The 18,311-nt window shown below is 38.1% G+C and overlaps 1 protein-coding gene and 1 pseudogene across 1 annotated transcript in view; both read left to right on the top strand.

Moving 5' to 3' along the window:
* The first annotated feature begins 518 nt into the window (after positions 1-518).
* MAEL (maelstrom spermatogenic transposon silencer) overlaps positions 519-18,311 on the top strand; it is a 33,807-nt gene continuing 16,014 nt past the window's right edge. The window contains 9 exon segments of the mRNA XM_003893499.3: positions 519-910; positions 1,163-1,255; positions 2,787-2,886; positions 4,109-4,264; positions 5,452-5,493; positions 15,964-15,977; positions 15,979-16,089; positions 17,144-17,198; positions 17,323-17,464. Coding sequence (XP_003893548.2) covers positions 779-910; positions 1,163-1,255; positions 2,787-2,886; positions 4,109-4,264; positions 5,452-5,493; positions 15,964-15,977; positions 15,979-16,089; positions 17,144-17,198; positions 17,323-17,464 — 845 coding nt within the window. The 5' untranslated portion in view covers positions 519-778.
* Positions 18,023-18,141, top strand: LOC116271931 (annotated as a pseudogene).

The following is an 18,311-nucleotide window of genomic DNA, read 5'->3' as shown; positions in this document are numbered from 1 at the left end:
GTGACTAAATACACAGGACTAACACTAAAATCAATACCTTCTCTAGACATCAGCAGTAACCAATAAGAAATATAATTTTTTAAAAGAAATTTTTCACAAAATCTCAAAATATTGTTACTTGGGAATAAAACTGACAAAAAGAAACAGTTTTATGAGGAAATTTATAAAACTTTAAGGATATTTTAAATCTCAACCTCTTCCTCCGTGTTTCCTTCTAACTCTTATTTTTAAATGTACTTTTTAAAAATTCGGTTTTGTTGGTTCACTGGTTTTTGTTATCCTCTCCCCTCATTCGATTGTAAACTTGAGAGCAAGGAAGACCTTATTTGTCCTGTTCCTCATGCTGCCCCCCTCAACACTTTTCACAGTGCTTGGCACAAAGCTAGCTGGCCCTTTGTACCTGTAAAACACGGAAACACCCTCAGCTCCTCTTTTTCTCTACCTACTTTGTCGCACATTACGCAATAATGTGCAGCAATTGCTTCAGGCCTCCCACGTGACAATGCCTCCGCCTGCCTCGCACCCAGCCAATCAGAGCACTTGCCACCTGCGACCGCGCTCTCCCCCCACCTCACCTCCAAGGCGGCACGAGCCAGAATCTTCCAGTCTCAGGCTGTTTGTCCCCCCAGAGGGGCAATGCGACTGCGCGCCCCGTCCTGATTGGCCGAGAATTGCGGGCTGCGTGCGCAGGCGCCTACCTCGGTTACTTAGGGCGGGAGCCCGGCGAGGGCGCCGGTGCTTTGAGCTGTCTGAGGCCGGGAAGCCAGACCGCGCTGCCATGCCGAACCGCAAGGCCAGCCGGAATGCTTACTATTTCTTCGTGCAGGAGAAGATCCCCGAACTACGGCGACGAGGCCTGCCTGTGGCTCGCGTTGCTGATGCCATCCCCTACTGCTCCGCAGACTGGGCGGTAAGGCTGGAGCGGAGTGAGGGGGCTGGTCAGGGCAGTTGGGCAAGCCGGAGGGTGAGGCGGGAGGGCAGAAGGCCTCGAGGAGGTCGGGCGGCTTGGCCCTGCCAGAGGAAGAGGAAGGTCCCGGTTTGTGGCCCTGGGCAAACCGACACCAGAACCACCTCCCTGTAATGCCCCGGCATCTGCCTGCGGGCCCTAGAGCACTCGATACTCATGGCTGTTTCTCTTCTTTGTCCCTTTAATCTCCAAAAGCTTCTGAGGGAGGAAGAAAAGGAGAAATACGCAGAAATGGCTCGAGAGTGGAGGGCCGCTCAGGGAAAGGACTCTGGGCCTTCAGAGAAGCAGGTAAAGTTAACAAGGGAAGAGCCGCCATCTGCCTGGCACATAGACGTATTCAGTAAAGGCTGGATGAGTGAATGAGTGAATGTCAAGGGTAGACTCCTTTGGGGGTTCGGTTAGTGCGAAGACGACGTTCTTCTTTTCCCCTGGTGTCAGAATGCCTGTTAAAAGAAACCAGCAGTCTCCACAACTAGGGCATGCACACATTGGTGTAATTTGGTGGTGAAAGACCTGGGGAATTCCTGTTAGGAAACCTGCGGACAATACACTTTGATCAGTAATGGGAGTGTAACATCTAGGGGTTGTACTGGATGACATCAAGGTGTCCCTTTCAATTCTTCTGTGATTAATGAGCCTTAGTGGGGGTGGGGGAGGCAGTGGGGGCTTAAAAGTAGTTTAGACCATTCTGTCTTTTTTTTCTTTAGCAAAAAATACCATTCTTTTAAAATGACACCTGAAACAAAGCCAGCTGCTGTGTTTAAAATATTGGAATAACAAGACTTGGATTAGTTGGTGTATGTGTGTATGTCTTACAAGAGTTGAATAGGCTGGGCACGGTGGCTCACGCCTGTAGTCCCAGCACTTTGGGAAGCGGAGGAGGGCGGATCACTTGAGGTCAGGAATTTGAGACCAACCTGCCCAACATGGGGAAACCCCAACTCTACTAGAAATAAAAAATAAAGAAAGCTGGGCGTGGTGGCAGACGTCTGTAGTCGCAGCTACTCAGGAGGCTAAGGTGGGAGAATCGCTTGAACCTGGGAGGTGGAGGTTGTAGTGAGTCGAAATTGCGCCCCTGCACTCCAGCCTGTGCGAAAGAGCAAAACTGTCTAAAACAAAAAAAGTTGAATGAAGTTTATTTGGGTAAATTTCTGTGTAGTAGAATGTTAAAGTACTAAATAAAATTTGTTTTCTTGTTGATTTGTATCAGGAAAGTGCAAGGTAATTATTGGTGTTACCCCACCCTTTGTTTTTTCCATTCTTCCATGATAAAATTCCATTCTTAAACTGTCAACATTGGATTGAAATTCAAGAGATAGTTTTATTTTGTGGATTTATGAGTAGAAACTCAGTTGAGTTTGTACTTACACTTGCAAGCCTTATTCTTACAAGATATCTCTCCTCAAAACTTAAGCTATGGTGTATGTGTACCTCATGTGAGACTTGGAGACAACATAATCTGGTTTTGACTTTAAGTGAAAAACAAGCAACATTAGAGTACTTTGGGGCATAGTATGCTTTTGGCCACTGGCCTGGCTCAGGATGATTACCTTGGATAATCAGTAGTGGGCAAAATGGCTTTCAGTAGTAGTGGCATTGGTTATTGGTTATTATTTACCACTCCTTTTCTGATTCAGAATATTTATAGATTTGTTATTCTGCCTTTGGGTGTTGGTATTATTGACAGATCTATTTATTCATTGGATACATTGACCTTGGTAATCTCTAGGCTGTTTTGAAGTTATTTGGCTAAATTTTAATATATGGTCTAAAGTGCCCAGCAAGAGTTTATGTGGCCAATCATTCTCTTCCTCTTTAGAAACCTGTTTTCACACCACTGAGGAAGCCAGGCATGCTTGTACCAAAGCAGAATGTTTCACCTCCAGATATGTCAACTTTGTCTTTAAAAGGTGATCAAGGTAGAGTAATCCTGAAATATTTTGCTTAGATAAATTTGAGTGCCCAAAACAGTATATTTGTCAGTAAAAATGTTTTCTGTTCATTTTGATCCTCCATTTCAAAATAATTAACTACAAGTGTTAAATATTGTGGTACTGACATTATAAAAGATTAGGTAATTTGTTGAAATAAAACAGGAGAGAGTGGTTTTTTTTTTTTTTTTAAACAAAAATCTGGTCTCTGTTTCTACCACTCCATATGTTGATAAACATAGGTATTTTTTAGACTTGTTTATAATTGGACACTTAAATACACTTAAAAACAAAAGTAAACAGGTGGGATAAGGTTTTCAGATCTATTCTACAGTGTGATGACTACAGTTAATGTAATGTATGTTTCAAAATTGGTAAGAGTAGGTTTTACATATTCACACCACAAAAAGTGAGATGATAGATATGTTAATGACTTGATTTAATCATTCCACGGTGTATACATGTATCAAAACAACATTGTACCTCATAAATATGTATATAATTATTATTTGTCAATTAAAAATAAAATATTTAAAAATCCTGGGTGGTGGAGGGGAGTTATAAAGATACAAATGAATTATGGAACTTGCCAAGAAGAGAACATAGTTAATAAGGGTCGTTGCTATTCCTTCTGTCTGGTTTTGTTGTGTTCTGTCTTTGTTGAACACTGATAAACTTTTAACAGTCTTAAATGTGACCAGTCTTGGTAAATAACACTTCACACATTCTCACATTCCTTTATTCCTTTAGAGGATTTATAGGTGGTCTTATATATATTGGTAAAAAGTGAAAAAAGAATGAACTAAATTGTTCATAGTTTTTATATTACAATCTTTCTACATTGATTCTGCTCAGCTTCGTTTCCCCAACCTTTACATTTGTTGAATATGGGTCACTGCTCTATGTCATTCCTGAGATTCAGGGCTTATCTATGGCCGAATTATGTAGAGCTGGCTGCAAGTTGGAATAATTTTGTTGCTTCATGCGAAGAGTGGTTACTTTAATCCTTGATAAGTGTAATTATAAAAATTTTGATTTCTTTATTCGGTACAGCTGATTAGTTTTCTCTTTTCCAGCTCATTTAGGAATATAGGAACAGAAAGAAAATTGTTCTAAAACATTTTTGTTTCCTTCAACTAAAGAGGCTTTTGTGGAAGAGGTAAATTTGAGACATTCATTTATTCATTTTATCTTACAATTTTTTTTTTAGCTCTCCTTGGAGGCATTTTTTATTTTTTGAACATTTTTAGCCATGGCGAGCTACCTCCTCATTGTGAACAGCGCTTCCTCCCTTGTGAAATTGGCTGTGTTAAGTATTCTCTCCAAGAAGGTATTATGGCAGATTTCCACAGTTTTATAAATCCTGGTAAGTAGATGCTAGATCTTAAAAGTGTATGTTTGTTTTTTTTTTAAATCTTGACTTTATTTGACAATAGTACTTTTTCTTACAAAGTCATGTACAGCTGTGTTCTTAATGTAGCAAGACTTCATAATACTTACTGAAAAACTGTTAGGAATTAGGTGTTGACACAGGGTTTTTTGGTTTAGGCTTTTAACCTCAAGTTACCATTAAAATCAGATGGATAGACTATCTGAACAATTCATAGCCTGCTATTCACTTACCTATGGCCTTACATCTTGGGATTTTCTAAAAGCTGTGTATGCCATGATCTTTTCTTTCTCTACCTCATCCTTCACAGCAGTGGTGACTAGCTTTTTAAGCTGCTATTGCTTTGTAGCCTTGAAGAAATTATTTAACCTCTCTGAATCTATTAGCTCATCCGTAACGTGGGGATAATACCTATTGGAGGGTTGTTCTAAGGAATAGGTAAGAAATATGGAAATAGCCTATACTTAATCGGTTCTCAGATATTATCAGCATCTCTTCTTCTTACTGTTCCATCCCATTAAAAAGCAAGATAGGTATGAAGACATAGGATTTGATACCCCTGAAGGTAAGTAGGAAAAATGTATAGGGAGAAGAGACTGGGGACATGACTTCATTTTTAGTTTTGTCCATTATCAATTACTTTAAAATTAATTAGGACATCCCAGTACTTTCTCCTCCTCATTTTTAGATGACAGAAAAACTAATCATCTTACTCACACTTGTGAGTGTTGCTACTTAGGACAAGTCAAAGAGCTGCTTTTCCCCACATGGGTTGTAAATATTAAAAAGATCGAATTTGGGGACTGTTTTTCCTCTGAGAAACGCATATACACCTTGCCATATCAATGCCCTTATGACCCCCAGAGGCCCATTCATGGACATGGAGCTAAGACTCTCTTGTCACATGCTTGCTTTATCTAGCATTTCTTTCTGTGTAAGGAGTAACTTACTTTTAAAAGTAACTTAGACAGTATACCAAATTCTTCAACAGTTTTCATACCTTTGGTTGAAAATAAACCCTATAAAAGTTTAATCTTTTGTATTTTCATGTAATAAAAATTACCTTTCTGTGTTATAACTTGGTCATCCTGTAGAGTATTAACTGTAGCACTACTAGAGAACTTTCAAATTTCTGCTTCTCAACAAGATATTTTGTATTATAGGTGAAATTCCACGAGGATTTCGATTTCATTGTCAGGCTGCAAGTAAGTATAAAGGAATGGGGTATGATTTGTGACTTGAATGTATTCATACCTGGTTAGACTTATTCCTTTAACACACAAAATATAAAATGAGAGGAAAATAACTTTAGGTTATTGTTAGAGAATCTGCATAGATGTGATAGTCAGTGTCTGTGATCTTTAAATTTTTTATAGACTGATAGTATACTGTACCTTTTCTTTTCAGGGAATTGTTGTTTTATTTTTTTCTGTGTATATCCTTTGACCTCAAGGTCAGCTGTTCTTAGTGGCCGGGTACTTAGGAATCCCTTTTAAGAGGTCTCAGATTATCTAGATTTAGGACCATTTTCAGGGACGTCCATTTCAAATGTGTTTTAAAAGTTAATACTTCAAGAAGAGTTCTGAATTTTTTAGATGAGTAAAACAGTTTTCTAAGTATTTTGCAACCAAAGGGCATGACTGTATACCTAAGCCCTTGAACTTAAACCCTTTTTCTAGGAATTAGGTTTTAAGCGGTTTTCTGCTTAAATAGAATGAAAATCAGAATAGGTTTATTTTTAAATGTATATTAAAAGCGTCAGTGTATAGGAACCATTTAATAATTCCTGTCTGTAAGGTAATTTTTTTTTTTTTTTTTTTTTTTTGAGATGGAGCCTTGCTCTGTCACCAGGCTGGAGTGGAGTGGCGCGATCTCAGCTCACTGCAACCTCTGCCTCCTGGGTTCAAGCAGTTCTCCTGTCTCAGCCTCCTGAGTGGCTGGGACTACAGGCGCACGCCACTGTGCCCAGCTTATTTTTGTGTTTTTAGCAGAGACGGCGTTTCACGATGTTGGCCAGGATGGTCTCAATCTCCTGACCTTGTGATCTGCCCACATCAGCCTCCCAAAAGTGCTGGGATTACAGGCACTGAGCCGCCGCGCCCAGCCGGCAATTTTTTTTTTAACTCAGAAATATGGACAGCTAGCCTGTAGAAGTGTTTGAAATTAAAAATAAGTTTTTCAAATCTGCCACAACAAGCAGCCATATTATAATACTTATAACTCTGTTGTTTATAAATGAACATATTTTGGACTTACATTTGGTTGTATATTTTGAATTCCTAATATGTACTAATTCATTATTTGTTTGACTGGAATCAGGGCTGTAGGCTATGGAATAAAAAATGTAAGGGAGGATTGTTTTAGTAGTTCCTTTTTTTTTTTTTTTTTTTTCTTTTGAGACAGAGCTTCGCTCTTGTTGCCCAGGCTGGAGTGTAATGGCACAATCTCGGCTTGCTGCAACCTCTGCCTCCTGGGTTCAAGCGATTCTCCTGCCTCAGCCTCCCGAGTAGCTGGGATTACAGACACGCACCACCACACCTGGCTAGTTTTGTATTTTTAGTAGACACGGGGTTTCTACATGTTGGTCAGGCTGGTCTTGAACTCCTGACCTCAGGTGATCCGCCCGCCTCGGGCTCTCAAAGTGCTGGGATTACAGGCGTGAGCCACTGTGCCTGGCAATAGTTCCTTCTTATATAGCTTTGACTGGAAAATAATTACAATATGGAAGAAAAATTCTGTACTTGCTCTGAAGTGTGAACATAGCTAATATCCCCAACTGTTACATCATCTGAGGTTATTGAACTAGATGGCAGTAAAAAAAATAAATAAATAAATAAATGGAAACTTAGCCGATGAATTAATTTTCACGTTTTTGCTTAAACTCCGTTTCAGGTTTATTCATCTTTAATTAAATGCATTGGAATCCCTACTATGTGCCAGACATTCATTTCTGAGACTGTCACTGACTTACTGTTTCTTTACTATTTTGATTCTGTGAAATCCTTAAAAATCTATTTTTGACAACCTAGTTTTACAACCTTTTCAAATTAATCAGATTAACAGAAAGCGTGGTTCTTTAAAAAAATCTATTAAAGATTCTAGAAATGTTTTCTTAATTTATTATTCAACATAGTCGAAACAGTACAATGTTTCTCATTCAAGGAAACTTTAAAATGTTTAGAGCTTACCAATTTGAGCATGTCTTAAGTTGCCAATTTGATAATCCTGGGAAATATACCAATTAAATAAGATAAATGACTATTAGAGTGACACCTGTCACCATAATAACTAAAAATGCCTATGCTAATGTAATTGAGCTGATTTGGAGGAGACCATGTTTTGTATAGTAACGCACTGGAATGAATTTACATGTGGATGTGAAGAATTTGAGTGGTATTTAAGGAACATGCATATTGATCTCTCAGATACTCCTGTGTTGTCTTATCTTTTATGAACTATGAGTGTGAGGATAGGTGGTCCTGGTTCTTCTCCTTCTCCAGTTTAACCAGATGAGCTCTGCTTCTCTCCATTTTACTGGTTAATGATTTTCTTGAGAGAAATTCTGCTTTAAAACATCAACATTTTGCAAATTGCTTTCAGCTGCCTATACAAAAGGTCCATCCGCTTTTCAAAGGAAGCTTCTACACACAGAACAGATTATAACATTTATTTAAGGTATAAAGAACATTAATAAAAAACAAAGCCACCCACAAGTCAACTGAAAAAACTAGCACATTTCCAGTGCCATTGAAAGTCCCTGTGTCTCTCCCTGATAGCATCCCCTTCCCTCTTTATGAGAAAACTACAATTCTGAATTTTGTGTTTGAATTTTGTGTTATTTCTTTTCTGAATACTTCTACTACATGTACATATTTGTTTAAATGATGTATTTAATTTTACTTGTTTCAACTTTTCTGTAATTAACATATTGTATGTATCAGGGTGCCCAATCTTTGGGCTTCCCTGGGCCACTTTTTTTTTTTTTTTTTTTTTTTTTTGAGACGGAGTCTTGCTCCCTCTCCCAGGCTGGAGTGCAGTGGCGCGATCTCAGCTCACTGCAACTTCCGCCTCCCAGGTTCAAGTGATTCTCCTGCCTTAGCCTCCTGAGTAACTGGGATTACCGGTGTGCACCACCACGCCCAACTAATTTTTTGTATCTTTAGTAGAGGTGGGGTTTCACCATTTTGGCCAGGCTGGTCTTGAACTCCTGACCTCGTGATCTGCCCGCCTTGGCCTCCCAAAGTTTTGGGATTACAGGCGTGAGCCACCGTGCCTCGCCCCCCTGGGCCACATTGGAAGAAGAATTGTCTTGGGCTACACATAAAATACACTAACACTAATAATAACTGTAGAGCTAAACAAACAAACAAAAAATCACAAAAAAAATCTTGTAATGTTTTAAGAAAGTTTATGAGTTTGTATTGGGTTGCATTCAAGCCGTCCTGGGCCGCATGAGGCCTGCGTGCCGCGGGTTGTACAAGCATGATATATATATTTTCTTTCCTGTATTTTTTAACTCAATATCTTTCACTCGTTTTCTATTGAATTGTTTGTTTTTCTTACTGATGTGTGGAAGTTTATCTTCTCTGCTGATGGATTTTTTAAAAATTGTATGCAGATACCTGTTTTCAGTTTGTGTCTTGTATTTTTCACTCTCTTTATGGTGTCTTTTAATGAACAGACTTTTTAAACATTTTTTGTTTTTTAGAGATGGGGTCTTGCTTTATTGCCCAGGCTGGAGCGTGATGGCTATTCACAGATGCAGTCATAGCTCACTGCAGGCTCGAACTCCTGGGCTCAAGTGATCCTCCTGCCTCACTCGCCTGAGTAGCTGGGACTTGAGGCATGCTCCACTGTGCCCAGCTTGTTTTTATTTTTAATTTGGTAAATGTGTCGATATTTTTATCATTTGTGGGGTTTCGTGTCTTATTCAAGAATTCTTTTTTACCCCAAGGTTGTGAAAATAGTCTCTATTTTCTTCTAAAAATTATAGAGTTTTATTTTTTGTATTCAGGTTATTATTCTACCTGGAATTGACTTATGTATAGTATGAAGGAGAGATTCACTTCAAGTTTTAACTATGTAGATAATCATTTATCACAGCATCAATTATTGAATAATCAGTTTGTGCCACCTGTACCATATGTTTCTGTTTGTGTGTGGGAGGATCTTTTGTTCTCTTTATTCTGTTCTACTTTTTTGCTGTCAATATCATATCCTTAAACACAGTAGTTTGATGATATCTATTTAGACAAGCCCCCAACCTCGTTCTTTTGGAATATCATGGCTGCTTTGACCCTTTGTTCTTCCATACACGATTTAGAATCAGTTCTTCATGTTTTACATTAAGTCATTTTGGAGAAAACTGGTATCTTTATTATATTGAATCTTTATATTTGTAAACATAGGGCTTCCCTCTTATTTTTTAGGTCCGTAATGTCTTTCAATGAAATTTTATAATTTTCTCCATTAACAATCTGAATATCATTTGTTAAATTTATAGTTTATCATGCCTTTTGTTGCTGTTATAAATGATATCCCTTGAAATTATATTTTCTAATTGTTTACTTTTATATTTTGGTTTTGTCCCACCCATTGGTAAACTCTGAGTTTTTAGCAAATTACTTAATCATATCTGTGAAATCACTTTATTCTTTCTAATCTACGTATCTTCATTTAAAATTTTTAAAATTTGTTTTGTCTTAGTATACTGACCAGGACCTCTAGTTTCTAGTGTTTTTGCCAGTGAGTATGCTATTTCCTGTAGTTTTTTCTTTCTCTCCCCACTCCCGTTTTTGATGTGTGTTCTTTATCAGGATAAAGATGTTTCCTTCTACATGCACACCTTGTTTTATTGCATTTCACTTTATTGCACTTTGCATATATTGCATTTTTTTACACATTGAGGTTTGTGGCAGCCCTGCGTTGAGCAAGTCTGTTGGCATCATTTTTCCAGTAGCATGTGCTTTTCTCTGTGTCACATTTTGGTAATTCTCGCAATATTTCAAACTTTGTCATTATCATCGTGTCTCTTATGGTGATCTGTGATCAGTGATCTTTGATGTTACTATTGTAGTTGTTTTGGAATGTCAGGAACCATGCCCATGTAAGATGGCAAATTTAATCAATAAATGTTGTATGTGTTCTGACTGCTCCCCTGACTGGCTATTGCCTCATCTCTCTCCCTTTCCTTGGGCCTCACTATTCCCTGAGACACAACAATATTGAAAGTAGGTCAATTAATAATCCTACAATGGCCTCTCAGTGTTCAAGTGAAAGGAAGGGTTGCATGTCTCTCACTTTAAATCAAAAGCTAGAAATGGTTCAGCTTAGTGAGGAATGCATATCAAAAGCTGCAATAGGCTAAAAACTAGGCTTCTTGTGCCAAATGACCAAGTTGTGAACGCAAAGGGAATGTTCTTGAAGGAAATTTATGTACTACTACAGTGAACAACCAATGATAAGAAAGTGAAACAGCCCCATTGCTGATACGAAGAAAGTTTTAGTGGTCAGAATAGATCCACATTCTCCAGTTACCACATTCCCTTAAGCTGAAGCCTAATCTGAAGCAAAGCCTTAACTCTCTTCAATTCTGTGAAGGCTGAGAGAGGTGAGAAAGCTGCAGAATAAAAGTTTGAAGTTTGCAGAGTTTGGTTCATGAGGTTTAAGGAAAGAGCCATCTCTATAACATAAAAGTGCAAAGTGAAGGAGCAGGTGCTGATGTAGATGCTACGGCAAGTCATCCAGAGGATCTAGCTAAGATAACTGATCAAGGTGGCTACAGCAAATAGCAGATTTTCAGTGAAGATGAAACCACCTTCTGTTGGAAGAAGATACCATCTGGGAGTTTCATAGCTAGAGAGAATAAGTGCCCGGCTTCAAAGGACAGACTGATTCTCTTGTTAGTGACTAATGCAGCTGGTGACTTTAAGTTGAAGTCAGTGCTCATTTACCATTCTGAAAATCTAGGGCTCTTAGGAAATTATGCTAAATTGACTCTGCTTGTGCTATTATAAATGGAACAACAAAACCTAGAAGACAGCACATCTGCTTATAGCATGGTTTACTGAATATTTTAAGACCACTGTTGAGATCTGCTGCTCAGAAAAAAAAGATTCCTTTCAAAATTTTACTGCTCATTGACATTAGACCTAGTCATCCAAGAGCTCTGGTGGAGATGTAAAAAGAGATTAATGTTTTCATGCCTGCTACCACAGCATTCATTCTGTAGCCCATGGATGAAGGAGTAATTTCAACTTTCAAGTCTTACTGTTTAAGAAATATGTTTCATAAGGCTATAGCTGCCATAAATGGCGATTCTTCTGATGGATCTAAGCAAAGTAAATTGAAAACCTTCTGAAAAGGATTCACCATTCTAGATGCCATTAAGAACATACATAATTCACTGGAGGAGGTCAAAATATCAACACTAAAGGCTGTTTGCAAGAAGTAGATTCCAGCCCTCATGAATGACTTTGAGCGGTTCAAGACTTCAGTGGAGGAAGTAATAGAAGAGAACTAGAATTAGAAATGGAACCTGAAAATGTGACTGGATTGCTGCAATTTCACAATAAAACTTGAATGGGTAAGGAGTTGCTTCTGATGTATGAGAAAAGAAACTAGTTGCCTGAGATGAAACCTAGTGAAGATGCTGTGAACACTGGTGAAATGACAAAGGACTAAGAATATTTCATAAACTTGGTAAAGTAGCCGCAGGGTTTGAAAGGATTTACTTAAATTTCAAAAGAAGTTCTGTGAGTAAAATGTTATCAAACAGTATCACATGCTACAAATTCTTCATGAAAGGAAGAGTCAATGTGGCAAACTTCATTGTTTTATTTTAAGAAATTGCCACAGCAGCTGCAGCTCTCAGCAACCATGACCCTGATAGTCAGCAGCCAGTAACATCAAGACAGGATCTTCCACCAGCATGGGAATGTAAACTGGTACAACCACTATGGGAAAAAATATGTGAAAATTCCTTAACTAACTAAAAGTAGAACTACCATTTGAAAATTCTAACAGTCTCACTACTGGATATCTACCTGGAGGAAAAGAAGTCATATGAAAAGGATAACTTGCACACACACGTTTATAACAGCACAATTTGCAATTGCAAAAATGTGGAACCAGCCCAAATGCCCATCAATCAACAAGTGGATAAAGAAACTGTAGTATATATATGTGTGTGTATATATGATGGAATAGTACTCAGCCATAAAAAGGAATGAGTTGATGGCATTCGCAGCAACCTGGATGGGATTGGAGACTATTCTAAGTGAAGCGACTCAGGAATGGAAAACCAAACATCTGTTCTCACTCATAAATGGGAGCTAAGCTATAAGGATGCAAAGGCATAAGAATGATACAAGGGACTTTGGTGACTTTGGGGCAGAAGAGTGGGAAGGGGGTGAGGGATAAAAGACTACAAATTGGGTTCAGTGTATAGTATTCGGGTGATGGGTCCACCAAAATCTCACAAATCGCCACCAAAGAACTTACTCATATAACCAAATACCACCTATTCCCCAAAAACCTATGGAAGTAAAAACATTTTTTAAAAAAGATCTTTAACCAGCAAAAAGACTGTAAGTCACTGAAGACTCAGATGATCGTATTTTTAGCAATAAAATATTTTCATATTAAGGTATGTTCATTTTTAAAACAATGCTACTGCACACTTAATAACAGTATAGTCATAACTTTAGAGTGCAGTAAACAATAATTTATAGGCACTGGGAGACCAAAATATTAGCATGACACTTTATTTCAGTACTCGCTTTATTATGGCAGTCTGGAACTGAACCTACAGCATCTCCAAGATATGCTTATATTCCCTATTTGGCTAGGGAGATAGCAGTTGCACATTTTAGTGAATGCTTTTTCTGCATGTCATATGATTTTTGTCTTTTGTTCATGTGGCCATTTATTTATTTTTTGGGACAGTCTCACTCCATCACCCAACCTAGAGTGCAGTGGCATGGTCTCAGCTCACTATAGCGTCTGCCTCCCAGGCTCAAGTGATTCTTGTGCCTCAGCCTCCTGAGTAGCTGGAATTATAGGTGCACATCACCACGCCCAGCTAATTTTTGTAATTTTTATATTAGAGACAAGGTTTTGCCATGTTGGCCATGCCAGTCTCAAACTCCTGATCTCAAGTGGTCCACCCACCTTAGCCTCCCAAAGTGCTGAGATTATAGGCGTGAGCCACCGCGCCAGCCTTGTGTGGTAATTTATTAGCGTTAAACCAATCTTGTCTTCCAGGAACAAACCCAGCGTGGTCACTATATATCTTACATATAATATACTGAGTTTGGTTTATTACTATTTTGTTTTAGGACTTTTCCATTTATGTTAAAGACTGAGATTAACTTTATCTAATTTTATTATCAAGGTTATTTTGCCATTATAAAATGGGCTTGGGAATAGATTTTAAGATTTTGGATTTGATGCTTTTTTATGGCTCTACAGAAATTACTAATATTGCCTTTAATTTCCCTAAACATAATGAGCCTAGTTATTTTAAAGGGTTATGTTAGATAATCCTCTTATAGGGATCTTCTTTTTGGAGTTGATTTTATAGTCTGTTGGTTATGGTGATGTTCATTCAAGCTAACAATCTCTTCATATGTCTAGTTATTTTCGAGTGCTAAACAGTGTATATGAAATCTCGTTATTTCTCTCCAAAGAAGATTTATGATTGTGTCAGTCAGAAAGCTGGAGTCAATAGCATCTCAGATTACCTTAATCCATTTTCAGGGATTGAAGTGGTTTTAAATTGGGTTTCAGACATCACAAAAGTCAATTTGTAGTTGGCCTTTACTAGAAAAGGGGGAAGGATGAACAGGTAATCACCAAAGGATTATTAGTAAAATTTACAGTTGACTTCACAGCATAAACAATGGAAGCCAGAAGACAATGGACTATTTTTTAATTTTAATTATAATTTTTTAAGTAAGTAATATTGCAATAAAATATCTGGTTCTTACCAGCTCTGAGTTCATTGGAAACTCTGTTCTGTTTCTCAGCCTCTAAATGTCCTCTTCCAGAATTGGTAACTGGCCCTGGGAAGAAACAAACCCAACTGCCAGATTCAACTCTCCAAGATTTCTTCCTTTCCGAGATTTTGGGCCCATGATTCATGATTCCTCACCACATTTTTGTCTCTGCAGGTCTTCGAAGAAGGTGTTTTATTTGTTCAGCTTTTCCCTAATCTATCATTAGAAGTTGAACAACTCCTGCATTTCTTTGGGGGAGAGTAAGGGGAAATGGAGTTCTTGCTCATTCACTCAGGCTGGAGTGCAGTGCTATGAACATAACTCACTGCAGCCTCAAACTCCTAGCTCAAATGATCCAGTCTCAGCTTCCCGAGTAGCTGGGGCTGCAGGTGCATACCACCACACCTGACTTCCTGAATCTCTCTCTCTCTCTCTCTCTCTCTCTGTGTATATATATATTTAACAGTTTTGTGTTAAAATTTGTAATTTGGTCTCCTCAGACATAATTAAGTAAAATCTGTCCATTCAAAATCTGGAGTACCTGTGGGTATCTTTCTGTCAACTATATATTCATTCTCATTCTTGTTTTATTGTGTACCTGATTGTTCATGGAGTATTTGGTGGAAGTAATGATTTCAGAGTAATTTGAGACTTACGATAATGTTAACTTCCTCTGGAAAGGGTTTGTGTTTGCTTTTTTAAGACACCTGGGGGCCTAGAAGGCCAGGCCCAGAAGCTGTTAAAAGCACTCTATTCAGTCATTCAGCTTCCTCTTCCGGAACTGGCAAATGATCCAGAGGAAAAACTTCCTAAAGCTAATCTCACCTCTCTGAGTTTATGTATTCTCTAATCTTTTTTTTTTTTTTTTTTTTTTTTTTTTGAGACAAAGTCTGGCTCTGTCGCCCAGGCTGGAGTGCAGTGGCATGATCTCGGCTCACTGCAACCTCCACTCAGGTTCACACCATTCCTCCTGCCTCAGCCCTCTCCGTAGCTGGGACTACAGGTGCCCAGCCACCACGCCCGGCTAATTTTTTGTATTTTTAGTAGAAATGGGGTTTCACCATGTTGCAGCCAGGATGGTCTCGATCTCCTGACCTTGATCCCACCTGCCTCGGCCTCCCAAAGTGCTGGGATTACAGTGAGCCACTTCGCCAGAGCATATTCTCCTAATCTTAACCCATTAATTCCTTAATGCTCTGTGTGATCTTAATATCCTCCACACTTTTTATTTTCTGTGGGAAGGATTGGTCTAAATTACTTGGTCTTTTCCACTGTGAAGTGGACGTCATCATGCTTTTTTATAAAGCAATCATTACTATTAGGTTTTCCAGCCTTATTAGTAAAAATTTATGAAAGGCAGCATGGGAGTAGTAAAACACTACAGGCCTGGTTACTGAACAAACCTGGAGTTTTTTAAGTCATGACTCAATTGTTTACCAGTTATTAACTTACTAATTTTCAGTTGTTTCTCATACGTGCACCTACGCTTTTACACATATCACATCATAGAATGGCTGTATAAGACTGTGGGTTAAAATATGTAAAATCCTTACCACAATGCCTTTGTACAGGTACTTAACTGTGTTACCCACTATCTCTTATTGTACCCCTACTTCCATACCTACCCATAATATTTGTCTTGCTCAAAATTTGAACTTCTCCTTTTATTTCCCTCAGGTGATTCTAGTCACAAAGATTCCTATTTCAAATTTTTTGAATGGGCATAACCAAGCAACTGTGTTACAAAACCTTTATAAGATTTATTCATCCCAACCCAGAGACTATTACCCTATCTACTGCAAGGTAATTTCAGGTTAAGTACTTTTAAGATATCCAATTTATAATACAAAAGATCCATAAAACAAAATTTTTTGCCTGTGTATTTTTGTCTTGTGTCTTAAACACACATTCATTTTGAATTGTTTTGAATGTAATTAGGTGTAGTGCCTATTTTGAAAATGTCTCAATTTTGGAGAGGATTTTGAAGACTGCAAAAGCTAAACATATTTCTATTTTGGTAGAGTTCATGTTCTCTGAGTTCATCTTTCTGAAATATCTGCAATATCTTTTTACCCTTAAGAATGGATACTCGGCCAGTAGCGGTGTCAAGCCTGTAATCAGCACTTTGGGAGGCGAGAGGCAGGCGGATCACGAGGTCAGAGGTCAGAGACCATCCCTGGCTAACACAGTGAAACCCCGTCTCTACTAAAAAGCTCTAAAAACTTAGCGAGGCCGAGGTGGCAGGCATGTAGTCCCCAGCTACTCCGGGAGAGAGCTGAGGCAGAGAATGCGTGAACCGGGGCCCGAGGCTTGCAGTGAGCTGAGATCCGGCCACTGCACTCACTCCAGCCTGAAGCGACAAGCTGAGGAACTCGTCTCAAAAAAGAATGGATACTCCATTCTGTACACCTATCTTACCAAACAAGATTACCTTTTCTTCAAAACTATCTTTGTAGCAATCCCTTCCTTCTTTGTAATGTTTAAAGAGATGATATTCTTCGAGGCTTGCAGTTGAAAAGTGGACTTTAACCTTGCTACTTAGTATAACCATGAGGTGATTATCTGATCTTTTTCTGAACATTGGTTTCTTCATTTGCATACCCTAGGTCCCCCTTGCTTCTCATAAAGTATCTTAACATTTCTGTATAAATATGACTAATAATAGCTGTAGTCTTTTCTAATATATGTCAATTTTTTATAGTTTTCATTTTGTTGGCACAAACTCTTCAGTCTTTCTCCTGTGCCCCCTACCTCCCAACCCCCACATTTTGAAAGTACAGCATTATAAGTCATTCAAAGTAGGAGAAGATACAAGTAGCTTTTTGTTTTGTTTTGTTTTGTTTTTTGCTTTCTCCAGTCTGATGATAGAACAAGAGTCAACTGGTGTTTGAAGCATATGGCAAAGGCATCAGGTAAGTAAAACTCTGGGTTGCTGCAGAAGTGCGTTATAATTAATATCTGTGTTTGTTTCTACTTTGATATCTTCCGAGTATCTAAATTTACTAATTGTATGTGTTTTTCTATTTACTCTGGAAGAAATCAGGCAAGATCTACAACTTCTTACTGTAGAGGACCTTGTAGTGGGGATCTACCAACAAAAATTTCTCAAGGAGCCCTCTAAGACTTGGATTCGAAGCCTCCTAGATGTGGCCATGTGGGATTATTCTAGCAACACAAGGTATTGCTAGCATTTTTGTTTGAGTCATTTTGACTTCTTTTCTAAACTGGGAAAATATGGTAGGACTTTTTTGCCTTTTTATGCAGTATTTTCCGACGAAAGCTTGGAATCATTGTATTTCCTTGAATATAAGATTTCATTGATAGTAAGATACATTGTTACTTGTGTATCACTAAAAACAAACCTGCCAAATAAACTGTTCTTTCTTATCACTTAGAATTTCTATACTGATGAAAGAATGTCCTTAGATTTATTTAGAGAGATGTTTATTACATAGAACTCTTGTACTTACATGTAAAAGAATATATAAGTGAAATCAATTGGCAAAAGTATTTTTTATTTTGAGATAATTTTACACTTACAGAAAAGTTGCAAAAATATTACAAAGTTTACTATTCTCTGTTTCCTTAATTGCTAACATTTTAATACATTTTCTTTATAATTTTGTTTCTAAATATATATACACTTTTTCAAAATCACTTCAGGGTAAGTTGCTGTCATTATGCATCTTTATACCGAAATACTTCAATATGTGTTTCCTAAGAATAAGAATGTTTAGTCTACAGCCATAGCACCCTGAACACGCCTGATCTTGTCTGATCTCACAAGCTAAGCAGGGATTGGCCTGGTTAGTAGTTAGATGAGAGACTGCCTGGGAATACCGGGTGCTGTAGGCTTTTACTGTGTGTGTGTGTGTGCGCGCACGCATGTGTATATAGAACATTTATATTACCATAGTGTAATGATCAAAATCATGATATTGAATATAGGATGCAATACTATTATCTAATCTGAAGACCATATTAATATTGTATTAGTTGTTCCACTATGTCTTTTATAGCCAAAC

This window comes from Papio anubis, chromosome 1, assembly GCF_008728515.1.
Source record: "Papio anubis isolate 15944 chromosome 1, Panubis1.0, whole genome shotgun sequence".
Lineage (NCBI taxonomy): Eukaryota > Metazoa > Chordata > Mammalia > Primates > Cercopithecidae > Papio > Papio anubis.
Note: the sequence above shows the minus strand (reverse complement) of the source record. Positions and strands in the feature narration are given on the sequence as shown.